Below are 18,409 nucleotides of genomic sequence, written 5' to 3' on the forward strand. Positions count from 1 at the left end.
CCTACCTGGCTACTGGGTCAAATGTGGTCTTCTTTTGAAAGATGAAGCACTGATCTCTGTGTTGCCCATTGTGTGTTTGGGCATCCTAGCACACAGACATAGAAAAGCCATTGTGTCGTAGTCTGCATATTGTGTGGGACACACCTATAGCACAGTATTTAATGAAAAAAGGTTTCATTTGACTTGTGTAAATGCTTATGAGGAGTAAAGACCTCCCTATTTTAAGAATTTTTTTAACTTCCCATTTTATTTTTACTAGACTGTTATTTTTCTCTTTTTTTTCCCACCTTTTTTATTTTCCCTTTCTTTGCACTGGATGAAGCAGGTATGAATTTTTATAATTACTGTCAGTTCATCTTTGCTATCTCCTGGAGAGAGAGAGAGCGAGAGCACATCCAGTTTTAGGACCAGTCTGAATTCAGCCACTGAAATGGTGCCTATGAGGGTAGAGGATTCAGTAACCAGTACAGAAGAGGTGACATTATAACCTTCACCAGATCAGCTCTGTACAGAAGAATGAATGTGCATCACATCTTATGGTGCTAATTCCTCCAATGTTGTTATTGAAGTGGCAGTATATCATGATTAATGAGGCTGAATAGTGAGCATTTCAGACATAAGAAGTAGTAACACAAATCTGCTTTTCTGTCTGTGGATTCCCAATTTTTATAACAGAGCCCCTCAAAAACAGACTTTGAAACAGTCCCATGTTCTTTTTTCTGCTGTTTACAACACAGCCTCACACAGCTTCATTAAGAGCCAAATAACTCTGCAGGAGATTAAAGGTAATCAATTGTAGATGGTGGCTTTATCAGAAAATATTTTTGTAGTGCTATTAGTTGCAAATTACTGAAAACTATACAATTATATGTGACTGTCTTCCACCTGCAAATGCAGTTCACATTTAATTTTCTTTGGCTTACCTTGTCTTCTGCTTCAGTCCTATTTTGAGTGAACAAATGCTTTCATGCTAAGAGACAGACTGGCCATATGGTGCTCTTTATCTATTTTAAATAGAAAAAAAGTGAATTTTGCACATTTTCCTCCTCCTGCAATGAGTTGCTCCTCAGAGCATGGAGGTGTCATATATTTTCTTCTTGGAGTCAGGATTTTTCCAACATCTTAATGTAGAATAGCCTAATTGAAACTGAGGTGTTTAAATTTTACCTGTGCTTCCAGCATCCACTGTCTTCCTTCTTTCCAGAAATGTGTTTCTTTAAGAGCTTCATTCCATAGTATGACATGACCTTTTCTGTAATAGTACTTCACAGTGACAATAATCCTTAGCAGAGCTGAAATAAATCTTTAAATTTAATTGCTTGTCTTCTAACACTTTTACCTGTCTTGTTTCTTAATCTCCTAAGCATTCGTGCATTGGAGATTATCAATGATTCTATAATCTTTTTTCTTCCTCCTTTACTGTTTCTAGTTGTTCTAACTTATTCCTAACAAGGATCTTCCATTCCTTTCAACTTCTATGGCAATTCCTTCCCCCTCTCTTTCCTCCTGTCGTGTCCATGCTCTTACTGTGGTTCTTCCAGGCCACTCTCCCGGGTACCTGAAGTGAGATCACTTGCAGGGGCTGATGACACACGGGGCACTTTAGCAGCTGAGAGGAAATAGAGTAGCTGCTTATACATTATCAATGGCTGCCATTGGGTTTGGTTCCTGTAGGTGCCTGGCAGCCTAACTGCTCCAAAACCAGGTTAAAACATCTCCAGGTAAATAAGAGGAGCAACTTAAACAAGATAACCAGTGGTCACTGATCACAGTGGCAGCACTGCATAGAGGGGTTCTTTCTAGGAGCAGTCAAACCATACTGTTTGCTTGATTCTCAGCTGCTGATTTCAGGGGGGGGAAAAAAAATCTGAATTCTTTCAACCCCTTTGCAATTGAGCTTAAGTCTGATTGCCAGTCAAAAATAAGGAACGAAAAACATGGATTTAATATTAATGAGAAATGTGGATTTAAGACTTTTTTCCTGTTTCGTTTTGGTTTTGCTTTTTAAAGGAAATATCTAGCCTTTGTGATAGCACATGAAATGTTGAAAGGTATCTTGACTGCATCATGCAGGTTCAGAAGCCAGGAGAGAGAAAATCTGACCAAAATACAATACATTTTTAATACCTGATGATTTTAACTCTCAGAAGCTGGGGTATAACTCATGATATATAATCATATGAAGTTGGTAATGGTTTCCTCAGAAATATAACTAAGCCTATTTTTATACATGCATTAATACATATATTTTTATACATTGTTTGCAGCTTCTAGTACAATAAATAGTTGGGAATTTTGTCATGATGTCACTTAAATGTGGACTAAGCCTTAATAATTTAATTACGCTATTTCTTCCCCTTGATTCATGTAATTCTAAAACTGTGATCTGGTTCTATGCTGAATTAGTATGACATGCACAGACCATAGGTACATGAATTGGACCCTGTGCTACCATGAACTCTGGTGTGATTTCTGAAGGCTATCACAATTCATATTTTTAGAACACATTTTTCGTGGTGACTGCTTTATTATTTTATATTTGCTGGTGTCCAGATACAGTGTAGGCATTTCCATAAAAGGAAGATGTAAGAAGAGAAAGGTTCAGCCTGAATCGTAATTCTGTCAGTTAAAGGACTGTTAATTTAGTGTCAATATTTGAAACCTCATAAATCATCATGAATATACTACAGATCACCATATTCTTATAGATCCTATAAAGATTTAGACAATTCTGGTTTTAATACCAGTTACACAGGAAGGCAGTTTGGAAGGTGAGAGGTCAGTAAGCAACTCTGTGCTTAAGAGTAATTTCATTTTTAGAGAGTATAATTGCTCAGTAAGACTTAAGGGCTTAATGGAAGGAATAAATAATATCACATGTTGCTAGAGATTGGTGATTAGTGTATGTTCTTCATCGCTAATTGGAAGCAGAGCCATGAATTCCCAAGTTCACTGGTGGCTCCATCTGCCCTCACATGGGAAGGGTAAGTCTAGACAGCCGGTGTCCTTCAGAGAATGGGGTTGCTATGAAAAAAAGGAAAATAAAGACCAAAACTGCATGGAGAGAATTGCTTTGCAGTGAGGCAGCTTGCAAAAGAAGCATCTTCATGGCACAAAGGTACAAATTTAAGAATTTTCCAAACTCTGATTATAAAGTTATGATCCAGTTTTGCATTGTATGCAGTATCACAGGGACATTCAGAACTTGATTATACTTCTGGTCCAGTATGAGCTGGGTTTCCACCTTTTGGCTTTCTTCCACTGTCTCCAAGCAACAGCTTGACATACCAAAGGTTAAAATCTCACTGGGAGTGTGAGATCAAACTGAGTGTAGTTTCATTTGCAGATCACTCAAAATACCTTCAGAAAATGAATTTACACATATAATGAAGTTTTATTTGTAATCGAGGCTATGATTTTTGCTGTTAAGATGCACATATAGCCATCTTGCACCATTAATACTAATATTTCTGTTTTCAGGTGGATGTTGAACATGACCCTCAAACTGCATACATTAAACTTGTGATTAATAACACCAACACATTCCTCTCAACAAACATCACAGATCTTATCCTCCTGGACAACATCACTGGTCTACACATTCAAAAAACCAGTGGGAATAAGACCACAGATGGCATACAGATTTACAGGAAAAGTTTCCTGCAAGGTAACAAAATCTGCAGTAAAATACCCCTGATAATACATGTCAAAGTGTACCTGTTAAAATCACAGTATTTATTTATTTATTAAATTATAGTGGTGTAAATTATTTGATTATCACTTAATACAGGTGAAAAAGTCTGGGAAAGGTTTTAGGCTGCAGTTTCCAATTGTGTCAGCTCACTGTTAACTGTTTTGACTGCCACCTTTGAACTTCTTCCAGGCACAGAACTGAACCTTCTGTACTTTGTAAAAGTTGCTATCAAAAATGAGAGTCTTTTACAATGGTATTTTTAATTTTGGATGTTTTTAAAAACTTCTGCAAAAGGCATTTTAATCATATTTTGAGCCTTCTTTAGCCAAGTGTGGCATCTCAGCTTGCCTGAGGTATTGAGGTGCATTGGAATTGCAAAAGGCCATGAAAACAGGGAAAATGATTCATCAGAAACAAGGCAGCTCTTCTCATTATCTGGTCTCTCCAAACTGAAAAAAATATAAAAAGTCAAAACAAGTAATAGTGAAATAAACGTTTTCCCATTATGAAGTCAGTTTGTTCCTTTTCTAATTGATAGCAGTTCAGTCAGTCCACATGCATTAAATTTTATCTTTCTTGATTTCTTCATCTCCTTTTTCCTAATCACAAGCATGTCGAAAATTAGCAGCTTGCTTTTTATGGAGTCACAATGCTTCTCAGGGAGCTTCAGAAGTGTTCACTGATTCCTGTTTATGATCAAAGTATCTCTGGTTTTGATAGTTTTATGTTGAAGGATGTCCCCATAGAAAAGATAAATAAGTAGATATGGGGGTGCTGTCTGGTTGCAACTGGATAGCCAAACTCCATTTCTGATAACACCAGTGTGAGCAGTGGTACTGATTGCAGGACTGGTCTTTTTGGAAATATCAAGGAATTGCTGGCTTTTCACAGAGATTTCCTAGAAACAGTTGTCCTTGAGAAAGACTAGAAAAGTGGCTTGCATATCTGATCTAGTAAACCAAGTTGGAGTTGCTACATAATTTATAATTACTGAATCTGGAGCTGAAGCTAGCTTCTCCAGACAAATCAGTGTGAAAAATACTGAAGTGGAAGAAAATCCAGCAGACCAGATTTCCTCATAGTTTGAGTCTGGTCATTACTATATTAATCCTGAAGTCAGCCCATACCTTGCCGCTAAGTCTGGGCAGAAAGGTTCTGTCTACACTGGCCTATGTACTGTCATGCTCAATGTTTGCCATAATTATTTTTCCATACTTCAGTGCATTGTGAATCAAAATTCACCTGAAATTTGTCAGATATCTCTTTGGTTTCAACAAGGGAAGAATCAACAAGTTAGTGGTTAAAATGTAGCCGGTCCATTCTATAATAAAAAACATTTTAAAATCATCTCATAAAGAATTTTTTGGTATCAAAAAATGATGTTTTGGGTAGGTCAGGGCATCATTTGATGCAGTTTCCAGATCCTGGGCTGAATTTGCTTGAATTCTTAGAGGCAGCAGGATGTTGCTGAGTTCAAGTGGCCATCAACTGTCTACTCTGGATGTGTGGCATCTGCTATGTCAGAAAGGAAAAGCTCCAGTGCTGTCCCAAGCCTTCCCCAGGGATCTTTAAGAAATTTTCATGGAAACAGAGCAAATCTATCCATATCTATGTTTTAATAGGTGGAGAACACTTTGCAATCAACTACTCTGCACTTCTTGATGCAGAAGAAATGTGGCATGGCAGGGTCTTGACACTGCCTGCAAAGCTAACTTTCAAGAGTTCATCACAGGTATTTTATTCACAATTTTATTCCGCTCTTCACAATTTTTGTATAAAGAATAGTCTTCAAGATAATTCTTGCTTGCCTAAACAATGAGATTATCATGTAATGAAATTAAGCTCTTAGTCTCTCTGATTGTTTACTATTAATTTATAAATGCATAGCTTAAGAAGTCCTAAAGTAAAGTTATTTTTGTGTGTTGTCACGGAGCCTTTCTTTATACTTCTCATATTTCTCTCCGGTTTATTGATCTGGAAATAAGTGGCCCACATACTAACGTGTATTCCTGAAGTCTAAGATAGAAAGCTTTGTCATATTTTTATAGTAAAATAATTTATTTTAACTGAAAAACAAATTGCAGCAAAGGAAAACCTCATTGCTCATTAGAAAGACACTTTTTAGTATAAGAGTTTTCTGGATCTGAAAGATTTTTCAGAGAAGCTGAGAAATCTCCATCCTTGCTGATTTTTGAGATCTCTGTTGCATCAGACTCTGAAGCAATTGGTCTAATGCTGGAATTAGCCTGGCTTAGAGTAGGAGACAGGACAAGTAGTTTCTGCCAAAGTAAAAATTTTCAATTCTTAAATATGGCTTGATGTTTTTTTTCTGTGGTTTTCACAACTACGTGTAATTGTAACCTGCAGATTAAAAAATTAAAAATATTTAAAAAAATTAAAAATGAAAGATGCAGATGTATTTTGATTTCAATTGCCTTTCTCCTTGGTTTAGGAGGAAGAAATGTTCTGTGTGTATGGGAGTGGTACTAGAGTGGCGGAGAGGAAAACTTTAAAAAACAGGGCATGGTAAAAGTAGAGATTTATGTACTGACTGTGACTCCTGTTCTGTGCATTCTCAGCCAACTCAGATTTTGTAGGCAAAGAAAAATGTAATACTTTGTGTATTGGGATATGGGGAGTGTATCCCATAGAGCAGCTGCTTCCATATCTTTTAGTGTTACCTCTAAGTACACTGCATTTTCCTATCAGATTTATTGCAGCTTTAAGCTTAATGAGAAGTATAGCTAATCTTCTAAGGAGAGGCTTTTCTAGAGACTGGGCTGTTTGCCAGTGGATTTTGCTTTTTTTTTAATACAGATACTTTTTTGTATCTCTCTCAGAATAAAACACATTTTGTATCATTGACAGCGTCATTTACCATAACAGAAGAAGAAAAGACCAAGGTAAATTCTATGATTTGGTATTATATTGACTCTCTTCCCTATACTTCTGGACAATTGAAAGTAAACCCTAGGAGCTAAGGATGTACTTGTGTCTCATCACTCAGCTATTGGCTAGTAATCAAACACAAATTCTGCCTTCTCACATTTTAAGAAGAAGAAAACAGGTCTCAACATAAGAGGTCTTTTTTTGTCTGTAACCAACAATATTTAGTATGGAAAAGCTAAAAATGCCATTATGCTCCTTGCCATCTTCTTTCGTTTGAAGAATTGTTCAGGCGCAGGAAACTGTGATGAGGAATATGCTCACCTGCTGCTGTGCCTAACTACCATGACAAAGCTTTTTGTTTTTACAAAAGGATAAAGGTATCCTCCACCCACTGAGGTTTCTGTATGATGCTGATACTCAAGACTGAGAAATAAAACTGCAGAAAGAGTGGCAGAGTTTATGCTTCCTTTCATTTTTTAACTCGTCATTCTTCCAATATGACTTTTTGTTCTTGGCTTCTGAAGGAATTCTGAAAAGTAGTTTATAACAGGCAAAAAAACCTTCAAAATTACATTGATTGCAGAAGTATTATTCTTCCAGATATTTTTTTAATTAAAAAACTTTCTACTTCATCCATCAGTTTCATTGCTAGAGTAATCCCTTCACCAAACTTGTTTTTCTCCCCCAGCCTCTCATTAACTCGACAGGCTGCTATTGCAACGGGTCATTTTTAAAGAAGCTGTGGCTTGGTTGGCAAGAGTACTGGGATTATTTGTGGTCAGGCAGAAGCAAACAGTTTGTTTCACCATAGAGCATTTTTGCCATGGCTGTGTATGTGAACAGAGCTTGCCTGAATACACCCTGAGGACTAAGACCACCTATTCCTTCCATGGACCTGTCCCATGAGTTTTTCTCTGCCTTTTGAATAAGTAATCTGTTTGGAGATTGGGCACAGGGGCCTCTTGTTCCAGTATTCTGCTGGGGATCTCTGCTTTCTCAGCTTTTGTTATTGTAATGGATACATGTCTGGACGTGGCTTTCTCGTAATGGAAGATCAAGTGCCCATTCTGCTAAAATGAAAGCCATGATTATTAAATTATTAAACATGATATTAAGTAAAACTATACATAAGCTAGAGAACTCATTGTCCCTGGATAAAGATCTAGTAATATTTAAAAGGACATTTGTATAGCTAAGAATTAAAAATGGACTTGCCATAAATCTATTTTTTGGAAACTCTGAGAGGTGTAAACCATGAAGTAGCTAACTGGGTTAGAAAAATAACTTCATTAATATTTTTTGTAGAAGTCAGTGTGAATTGATTTGCAGCAGTTGCTGATGTCTTAAGCCAAGACTGTAAGCTACATTGGTCTCAACTGACTATGAAAATTTCTGCGATCTGTTACTATACATAAAACCTTTTTAGTGAGCTTATTATTTTTTCCAATTTTAACTTGATAGTTAGACCTCTGAAAGTTCTTGTGAAGTATTCCGTAGGTAAGTAAAATTAGCTCAGCTGCATTTGAACTTAGTAAATGAATAGGCTTTGTAACTAAAATATGTGGTAAAGATGCGTGGAAAATACCATAAATTTTTGAAAAATAAAGCTTAGAAATTATTTAACACGTCATGTTTCACATGCATAATATTTGACTTTGGGCTGTGGCCAAGCATAAGGTGTTTTGGAATGAAACCAGTGCAAGGAAATTTGGATTAGCTGGAGAAGGTGTGATGTATTTTATTTCATTTATATTATCAGCTGTCAAAAATGCTCTCCATCTCAGATTTATTTATTAAAAATAATTATTTAAGCCTGTTCACGGGTATGTTAAAGCCAGTGCACATATGTCACTAAGTGGACAGTAGATGTTGACTTTGAGAATGACAAGTGAAGAATTAATTATGTGGTCATGGGAGTGTCATGCTACATTGGTCCCATCAGCTTTCACTTGATTTGCTTGAACACTTAGATACTATGCTGTTCTTTAAAGTTTTACAGACCCTGTGTATTTCTCTTCTGTGCCACTGGAAGAAAATGCTTGGTTGCCTGGAACAAGGTCATTTTGTGGGTTATGAAAAAAATATGAGTGTTGCTCATCTGAGTGTCCGTGTCAGATTCCAGCACACTGACAGGGCCTGTGAATACTTTGTGCCTCTGCCCTTGGCCAGGGGAGTTTGATGCTGAATGGGACACTGGTGAAAAGGAAAGTTCTCCCATCTAAGGATGTTGCATGGGAGAGATGATAATAATTCCTTTACACTGATTTTTCTGAGGTTTGCTTCCCTCATCATCAGGCAAAGCAGTGGGAGCAATTTGGCTCTTGAGACTTTGGCCTGTAATGCCTCTTCCAGCTATTGGGATGGCATTAGAGTCTAGCTTAAGGAATGGCTTTTGAGGCCTGCTGATGTCTGTGGTTTGGAGGTTGATCTGCAGGGCCAAAACTGGTCTTGACTTGAGGCAGGGCACCTCTCCTGCACCATCTGCTGTGGTGCTTTCAGATGGCATTAAGCACCTGCTGTGTTCTGCTTGGACTGACAGCCCCCCCCGCCATGACATGGACTGTCCATCCAGAGCCCATTTTCTTTAAAATAAAAGCACAGACAAAACTGCCTGCCCTCATGCAAACTGATTGTCCCACCATGGGTCTCACCTTTTAATTAGAAGGCACAGAGTCATTCCATAGCCAGTTCTTTTTCTTCAAAACTTAAACAGCTTCTTTCCAGCTGTACTGAATCCATAGCCTCAACAGATCCTTGCTTTCCCAGCAAGGGAAAAAAAGCCTAGACAGATCCTTAAATTTCACAGAGTGCATGGAATTTGGACAAATGCAAGTGGGTTCAGACAAAATGATGAAGTGGTTATCAAAGTGGCTTTTTTTCCCTAAGTATTATCTATGGCATCTCCTGTTCCCTGAAAGTGAAGGGATTTCAGTCAGAGTCCTGATGTGACACAGGTGTTAAATTGCAATAAATTATTTTCAAATTGTAGTCCATGTTTGAATATTGTTTCCTATGCAGAGTTACCAGTGACCCTATGGAATGCTGTTAAGTTTCTGCCCCAAGGGAAAAAACAAGCCCAGCTTGCAAGCAGCATGTTAATTATTTACAGTTCCTAGCCCTAGCAGAGTGATCAGTTCGTGGTGAAACATTATACTAATAGCTGTGATATGTTTTTCATTGAAAGATCTCATAGAACTAAACAAACACTGAACTAATTTTTGCTACATAGACCATGAAATAAAAATTAATTTTTAATGCAATTCAATTTAAAGATTAATTTAAGAGCTACAGTAGAAGGTCTACAAAGTTGTTATATGGCTTATGGTTCCAGTGCTCCTGCCAGCCTTTTCTGACTCAGGCTAATGCAGAAGCTGCAAGGTTGCACACAGATTGAGTGGGTGACAGTTGCATGTTTATTCTGAACTCATATTGGTACCTTCTTCCTCTGGTGTTTACTCAGTTTCACTGAATCAAGAAATGGCCGTTAATTAAAGTAGCCAACATCTGACTGACTTTCCAGAGTCTATGAGCAACATCAAATGCCATCAATTTCAAGTAGACTTCTTAGAAGAGTGGCAACTTTCGAAAATAGGCTATTAAGTACAGAGCACCCAAAAGTCACAGCAAAAAAATTCTTGCTTGAATTACACAGAAATGTGGACAAGGTAAACATAGCAAATTGTGCTGACTTGGAAACCCATTGAAAATACACACTTGTTTGAAAATATTCTTCAAGATGTAGTAATAATGTAATGCTGAGAAATCCTGAAGTTGTGTGAAGCCATTTAAAAACAATTTACTGTTTGCTTACAGTTACAGTCTTTGAATTACAGTTATGATCTGATCTTTATATGTATTTAAAATAACATTTTAATTAAATGATCTTTTAATTTCAGATTTTATATGGCCATGCCATCTGTGCTTCAGGGTTCTTCATTGCTTTTTTTGTTTCCCTTGTATTGACATGTGTTGTCTTTTTCATCGTTTACCGAACCCAAATATTAAAATGGAGTTTCTGTAGTAAAAACCAGGTGAGTACTGTCTGTCAGGATGATGATGATGATGATGATGATGATGATGATGATGATGATGATAACTTGCTAACTAAGATTGTCTGAAGAGTTTTTGAAGATGAATAAAAAGCCACCAAGTGATGGATTTGGCTCACAGGTACTGTAATCTCCACAGCCTCTAAAATTCAGTGCAATCAGATTTAGAGGTGAATGTAAGAATGATACCCTGATCAAAAAACATGCTGTCAGTAGGTGGATGTTCGCTCTAGAGCAGAGGGGGATTACCCTTTACCTGTTCATTTCTTTCCGTATTCCTCTCTTCCTCCCCTCTGTGCCTCAGAATTAGAAGCGGGAAGTCTCGGGGTTAAAAGTTTCCAAGAGAGTAGACAGCTGATTTTGAACACAGCAACTTGGGTGCAAAATTTTTTTCCAATTACCAGGAATAGGGATTTGAATTTTGGTCTTAGTTTCTTAAGTGTGCAATAATATCTTCAGTGATTAAGAATCAGAAAGGATTGAGGATGAAGTATTTTCATTGTTCTGTGCCAGTTTGAAGGAAGTTTTTCAGTATATATTGGACCAGAGAAAGAAGATACAGAATCTGATAAATGTTAATCAAGTTGGTGCAGTTCCAGCTGTTCCTTCTATTAATTATTTTTGTATTTATGTAAAGTATAACAACTTTATTGGGAGGGAGATTAGAGACCTTAGTGAAAATATTACAGTGACTGGAGCAGTCCTAAGAGAGGTATGCTGAGAGGTTTGACCCCCTTGTCTACCGAAAAGGTGGTGAATCTCTCATCCCTTTGAATTGACCAGAGTAGTTCACAATTACTTACAGCCTTTCTGCAGTTGAAAATTACACCATCTGTAACTTTTATTTATTTTATGTCTGAAAAATTAATCTCTTTGAATGAAAAGGATGTGACTTGCTTCTTTCTACAGCAGAAATAGTAATAATGAATTAGTAAAAAAGGTCTAGCTTGGTCTAGCATCAGATATTTATATTGAGGTTTTTACACCGTATTATTAGCCCTCAATCTGAAGTCTCCGTGAACTGAGTCACTTCCATCATGGATAGGATTAGTTTTTCCATGTTGTTCACCTAATAATACTGTAATGTTGCCATATGTAATTTGTATACCACTGCAATTTTTTTGAAAATTACCTAGAAAGTTTGAAGTGGAAGACAACTTCGTAGATGATTTCACAAATGTTCTGTGTTCTCCAGTTCTTCTTCTGTATTCCAGATCAGTTATATACTAAAAAAGATCAGTCTAAAATAAAAGCAGTATATTTGATTTCAGAGACATATCTGAACTGCACAACCTCTTTATATTCTTTCCAGCTTTACAGTTTGATGATAAGTAGAAACCTTTTCGCCCAGAGTTAAACTGCAAAAAAAGTAGATCGGACACTCATGAAACATTTGTTTTTTACAGTCTAAAGTTTGCTGCTTTTTCTCCCCTTTTTATTTTTTAGGAGATACAGCCTGATCTCAGCCAAAATCACAAACTGGAGCATTCTCAATTTAATTCAGGTGATCTCTTTAGTGAAGACATAACTATGAATGACCAAATCATTGATATTCTGTCCTTTGAAGAACCTGGGAACATGCTTCAGGCTTTAGAAGAGTAAGAATTCACTGCTATTACATCACATTTATTATTTTTATCATCAGCCAAACCTTTTAATATATTTTGAGTATCTCCTCTTTATTGTTTTTTTATAGTGTCTGTTTACACATATTGCTGCACTACCTTAGGTTTTTGAACTGTTTCAAACAATCATCCATGAGAATGAAAAGCCATCATATTTCATATCAATTCACTTTAAGAAATCAGAACTCCATCTAGGCCTCAGACATGCAAGTTTTCCAATCCAAATAAACACCTTGCTTTGTCTCTGTTGTTCACTACATGAAGGGAAATTTCTTGGTGTGCAAGATACTAAAACACAGTATTCTACTGTTGCTTAACACATTCTACTTTCAAAAGGGTGGCTTTTGTCCTAGAAAAGAGAGCCCCTGCTGAGTGCCAGCGTTACTGTTCAGCAGTGTATTTTGAAAACAGCTGGATCAGAGTCTAAGGTGTGAAAGTTTGTAGTGCTGTCAGAAGGATACCAGGTACCTGTGATTGGTGGGACCACTTGCTAGAGCACAGAAACACTCCTGATACTGTTGAAAGGCTTTTTGACGGAAATGTGCCACTGTTAAAGATCACCTGTTCTTCAGATCAATTTTATAAAAAGGTCCTATGTGAAGGTGAACAGTTGTTGTTGATGCAGTCTTACCATTACCTCCTGGTAAGTGAGGTTAAAGGCAGTACTATGCAACTATAAAATCTGTAGAGGCTGGAAAGTTACAAAACCATGGGTGGAGTTTTCTTTCTTAAAGAGCAACCAACAACATTATTTTTTGCCTTTCCCTGATAATTGGAAACTTATCTCTGTAAATTGCACATTGGTCCTTGCTTTTATATCTGTATAGCAACTTGGGCTATGTGAAGGCTTATCCTGAAAATAATTTTGTGAATATTAATAAGAACAGGATCAAAATTTTTTTAAAACTCACTTTAATTTATTTCAGGGATAGTTAGTATCTAGCTGGGTTGAAAAAAAATTGCTGAACTGCTTTCAGATACATTATGGATAAAAAGGTAAATATTCTTGCAAACTTTTGGAAAGGTTTATTTTTACAACAGGTTTATTTCTAAGCCTACAAAACATGATTTGTATCTTAGTTTGAATGCCTGTCCAGGGCTAAAGTTTTTTAACATTTTTACGAAGTCAGTGCATATGTCTCTTGCTTCCTTTTTCCTCAGTTTTGTTTTCTTTACCTCTAAAGAGGTAGTGTTGCAGTAAATAAAGCGTTGCCCATTAGTCAACACTCACTAACCTGCTTCACCTTCTAAGCTATCTTCCTTTTTCCAGGGTGAGGATAGTAGATAGACTACAAAGGTATTCAGAGTTAGAGTGATTCCTGCTATGAAAGATGATTGAAAAGGTGATAGGAATTTTCAGCCAACCAACATCCTCTTGTTTGTAATCAACATCAGCTACCTTGGTAATTCTTTCTGCATGTTTTGATGCAGGTATGTTTTATTTTTGTCTATGTGACACACGTACAAGCTTGCCAGCATAATCAGTAACATCCTTTTCATTGCACTGTCACAGTTGGAATCATTCTACTCTTTCAGATACAAATGAGAAAAATACTCTGAAAAGTAAGAGCCACATGTTATTTTCTTCTTTGCAACGTAAAATTGTTCTGTTTTTTAAGAAGTGAGAGTGCCAAATTGTTTAGGAGATACATCAGGAGCATGTGTTCAATATTTATGGACAGGGACATCTTTGGAGTATAGACAGTTTGCAGTGTCAGGAGGATTGGCTAGAGAACAAAACATACTTTAAATGTTTCATAAGGAAGCTTTTTGGTTACTCATTTTGTGAATTTTGTTTAAATAAGTCATATCCTTGATGTACATTATGCAGCAAAATAGCTTGGCTTTTATTCTCGCTAGGTTCCTTGCTGTGTATATTACTGAATATTGGCCTCTGGGCAATGAATACTAATGAGGGGAAGCTATATGATTTGGATATTTGATGTGCACACTAGAAGATCATGTTCCAAAATGTTGTGGGCCTCTTTTTCTATATGTCTGCAGGAGAATATGAAGAAAGCTGAGCAGTTTTGGTTTGTGTCCAGTGTGATGGAGCTTGACCATTCTCATAGTCTCAAAAGATACAGATACATTGAAGGGAACATAATTTCTTTAAATGGCTTTTCAGTACTACATCTTTTCTTTTTAATCTTCATTTTGTACAGCTGTGCTTCCTTGAGTTGTCAAAGATCTAGCTGAATTTGAACCTGCTTGCTGATACACAATATGTACTGCCAGTTATTTTGGCAAATGAGTAAGTAATATGTGTACATTGCAGCTGATTTTGTCCTGTGGTAGAGAACACTGAGGCCAGTGTACTAGAGAACAGGATTAAACTGTCTCCAAAAAGCTTTGACAGAAAAATATAAACAATTTGCCGTGATCTGAAGAGTTCACTTTTTCTTTTAAAATCTAAATTTCTTGCTGTACCTGCCAATTTGATTTGCTATGGAGCAAGTGTTCTGGTTTTTTAAAGCCTGAATTTAAATGGAAAGTAAGAATCATAGAATCTTAGGGGATTATAAGGGACTTTAGAGATCCTCTACTCCCAACCCACCAACCAGAGGCGAGGACACCTCCCACCAGACCCGTCTGCTCAAGGCCTTATCCAGGTTGTTCAAAGCCTTATCTTTGAACACCACCGGGGATGGGGTATAAATGATCATGTTGTCATAGCACATAGTCTTGAGTATTGCTACACAGGAAATGGTGAGAAATAGTTACAAGGTTAGTACAAAAAAAAATATAGGGGGATAAATTTCTGTTTTTCATAACTTGGAAAGAGCGTAATTAAAATTTTGGAATTTTAGAAGGGAGAGCATATTCAGTACTCTCTTTTTGTGAAATGTGTACAATGCAGTAATATAACTATAAATAATAATCATGTTGATACAAGATGCAGTGAATGCTCATGGTGTGAACTCCAAACCCTGCATTTGTAGTTCTGTGTTCTGAATGCTACTAAGTTTCTAGTTTTCCTAGAAACTTCACAAGTGTGTAACCTATACTTTTTTTTTTCATCAGAGCTCAAATGCTTAATATATGATAGGAGCCTGTAAGACTGAGGAGCTGAAGAAAACAAGTGATTTGAAATTGATGAATACATATCTTTTTTCATCTTAAAAATGTCACTTTTCTTTGATGCTGGCTAGGTGTGAAGTATTTAGTATTATAAGGGTGGTTTCTGCTGTCTATCTGGAACAATTTCTCTCACCCAGAAGAGTGTGTCCTTCTGAGAGTTTTGCTGTTCCTGATGCTTTATTCCATATAATTTTAAATGAAGGTTGATATCACCTCCCATTTCTGTCATCTGAATACTCACCCTGCCTGGATAGATCAGAAGAATCTGAGGAGATCATAGCAGAGTTGGAAGCTCCTCAGGCATTAATGCATAATGCATTCAGCAATAGTATTTATTATTTTGTTAGTATTCAGGCTGCCGGTGTTTTTGAAATCAGTGAAGTGTGTGATGACTTCACCAGAAGCAGAATTAGAATCTTTCGTATGTTTTTTTTTTGCATAGTTACTCTTCTAAGCCATTTTCTGAATTCTGTTGCTACAGCAGTATTGTAGGTAGAGATATTTTTAAAATTGATTTTCTGAAGATCACTGATTTGTCAGTTCTTATTTTCTGCAAACAATGCAGAGGTTCTCAGTCTCTTAAATGCTGTATTTTTTAAATGTTTTCTAAACAAATAATTGTAAGAATTTAAATACTCTCTTTATATCACTATGGAGAATTAAAGGAATTTGGTAGGTGAAACTGCTGCCAGATCTAATGCTTAGACTCTGTCAGGTTTTCATGAACCTTTGTTTTCTGAAGAGATACTGGTCTCTCAGCTCAATTTATTATCTTGTTCAATTTTTTATTTGATTATAATTTCTTGGCTGTGTATCAGGAATCCTGTTTTTGGTTTTGTCAGCATTCTGACTTCTGGAATACTAAACATAATCTGTGGCTCATCCACGTGAAGGCATCCTTAGATAGTCCTTATGTACCTTTCTTAGCAATTTCATTTACTGATCTGATGTCTCGTATTCTCTGTAGTCTGCTGCATGAGCTGTGCTGAGTTCATGCTTGGCTGTGTAAGTGCCACAGGACTGATGGATGAACTCGCCCAGTTCAGAGCTGGCTGCAGGCCAGTACAGCTACTGGTGTATCACAGAGCATCTTCAGACCTGTGCTGACACAGCCTGGCAGCAGGCAGGGACCAGGGAAAAAGCAGCACATCCCACTCTGGCATAGTAGGCTGAAGAATTTGGGCTTGGGCAGTCAGTAGCTGTTGGTGGGTGTTCAGACCTCATACCATTGCCTCTGCTTCTACTTTAGTACAGTTTGAGTCTCCTGCAAAGGTTTGTGCCTTGTTGTGCTGCAGCTGTGTAAATCCCTGCTCTGAAGTGTTTGGAGTCTGTTGAGACTGGACCCAGCAGAAGAGCATGGAGTACAAAGTAAGGAAAAAAGGAGGGAAGTGTTGAAGGGAGGAAGGTGTGGGACTGCACAGAGGGGTCACACTGGCATGGTACTTTAAAAAAACACCAACAAAACACAACAAACTAAACAGACAAAAAAACAAAAAACAAAATGCAGCCCAACTTACTGATACTGTATTACTAACCCCTCAATGAATGGATAATTTGTGAAACAAAACACATCAGCAGCTTTTGGAGACCTCTAATGCCCATTGTGCTCAAATTGGCTTGCTTTTGCTTACTGTGACTAAAGCCAGGACTGCAGGAATTGGTTTCTTTGTGATTCCTTTTGTCTGACTCGTTCTCCATCCTCACTCCTCTGAAGTGTGACAGGTCAGCATGGACCTGTATAATGCTGGATGTTGTCCTCCTGTTTCCTTCCCCACTGCAGCTGTCCCATCGTTACTGTGCCTGTGGGTACAGGACATGTGCTGCTCTGGCTGTAACAGTGGGTGCCACTAGGCTGGGGTGCTTGTCTGTCTGTCCTTCCTTCTTTCTATTCCCCTCTCCATTGGGAGTTGGTGCAGCTGCCATGCCTTGGAGCTCTGAGTCACTGCTGAAGTGGGAACAGTGGCTCTGAATTACTTAATTACATACTTTTCAGGAGCCTTGTGTATTTGAAGCAATACTTTTACAGAAACAGCTACCATGGAGCTCCAGTCTCCTCTGAATATTTTCTGTAATATGTGTGCTACTAATTGGCAGAGGAGAGATGAGCCTTCTGAGAATGACAGGCTTTTCTGTTTCCATGAGAAAGTGTCACTGAAGGGGAATTTGTTTAATGCTTCTCTCCCGTTTAGACTTCAGAAAGTTGTGTCTCAGTAGTTTCTTATCTTTGTAAATTCAGAATTAGTTTTAAAAATGTGTTTGAAAGCCATTAGTTATTTTTAGGACTGTTAAAGTCAGCAGCTATTAGTTCTCCTGTTCAAAAATTCTCTCTGTGGGCCTGTAATTTGAATAAGACTTAAAGACACAATTAATTGGTAGTTAATGAGAGGTTTCCTTTTTTGTAGCATGTTGTGTTTTGGTTTGGTTTCTTTTATAATTAACTATAGTTGGTTTCTTTTATAATTAACTATAGTTGCTTTCCTGACCCCAGCTGCTTTCCTGTGTTCTTTCACTAGGTCTGTGGAGGACATCAGTTGCTCAGACACTCTCTCTGCTTCTTTGTGTTTGACATCTGGGATTCTCCACTTCCAGATCTCTCTGACAGATTTTTAAAACCTTTCTCTTCAAGTGAGTGAAAAAGCTTTACACTTGCTGTTTGAAGTTTCATTTTCTATGCTTCTGTTCACCTTTCCTACCCCCACCCTTTTGTGCCACCTGCCTTCTGTACTGTCTTCATCCTTTCTCTGCATGCTTTATCCAGCCAAAGCTTTCGTCTATTTCATCAGTAGGTTGCCAACAGCTACCTGTACTTCATTAGCTTTCATGTTTCTATGATGCTGAATATGCTCAGGAAGTGAGGCAAGACCTTTTAAACAAGTGCAGTAACAACAGAGTGCAGAGCATTTAAAACAAATTAATAAACGTACCTTGGCTTGAGGAGACACAGACTGTCAGGCTAGAATTTTTATTCCCTGTGTGACTTGAAACATTTAATCTGGTTGATTGTAAACATTGTTCTTCTGAGGGACTTGAATGAAACCAAATGAAAGCGTTCAGTTTATTATATATACAGG

The 18,409-nt window shown here is 37.4% G+C and overlaps 1 protein-coding gene across 15 annotated transcripts in view; it reads left to right on the forward strand.

Moving 5' to 3' along the window:
- The window catches only part of EVC2 (EvC ciliary complex subunit 2), a 64,960-nt gene that overhangs the window by 11,944 nt on the left and 34,607 nt on the right, over positions 1–18,409 (forward strand). For 11 of the 15 annotated variants that reach the window (XM_086889201.1, XM_086889200.1, XM_086889203.1 and 8 more), the window contains exons 5-9: positions 3,481–3,667; positions 5,317–5,426; positions 6,535–6,597; positions 10,480–10,614; positions 12,079–12,230. In XM_086889201.1, coding sequence (XP_086745327.1) covers positions 3,481–3,667; positions 5,317–5,426; positions 6,535–6,597; positions 10,480–10,614; positions 12,079–12,230 — 647 coding nt within the window. The remainder of the gene's footprint in view (positions 1–3,480; positions 3,668–5,316; positions 5,427–6,534; positions 6,598–10,479; positions 10,615–12,078; positions 12,231–18,409) is intronic. The other 4 variants (XM_086889205.1, XM_086889206.1, XM_086889207.1 and 1 more) reach the window with 1 other exon arrangement.

The sequence above is a fragment of the Cyanistes caeruleus genome, chromosome 5 (assembly GCF_971803275.1).
Source record: "Cyanistes caeruleus chromosome 5, bCyaCae1.hap1.1, whole genome shotgun sequence".
In the NCBI taxonomy this organism is placed as follows: Eukaryota; Metazoa; Chordata; class Aves; order Passeriformes; family Paridae; genus Cyanistes; species Cyanistes caeruleus.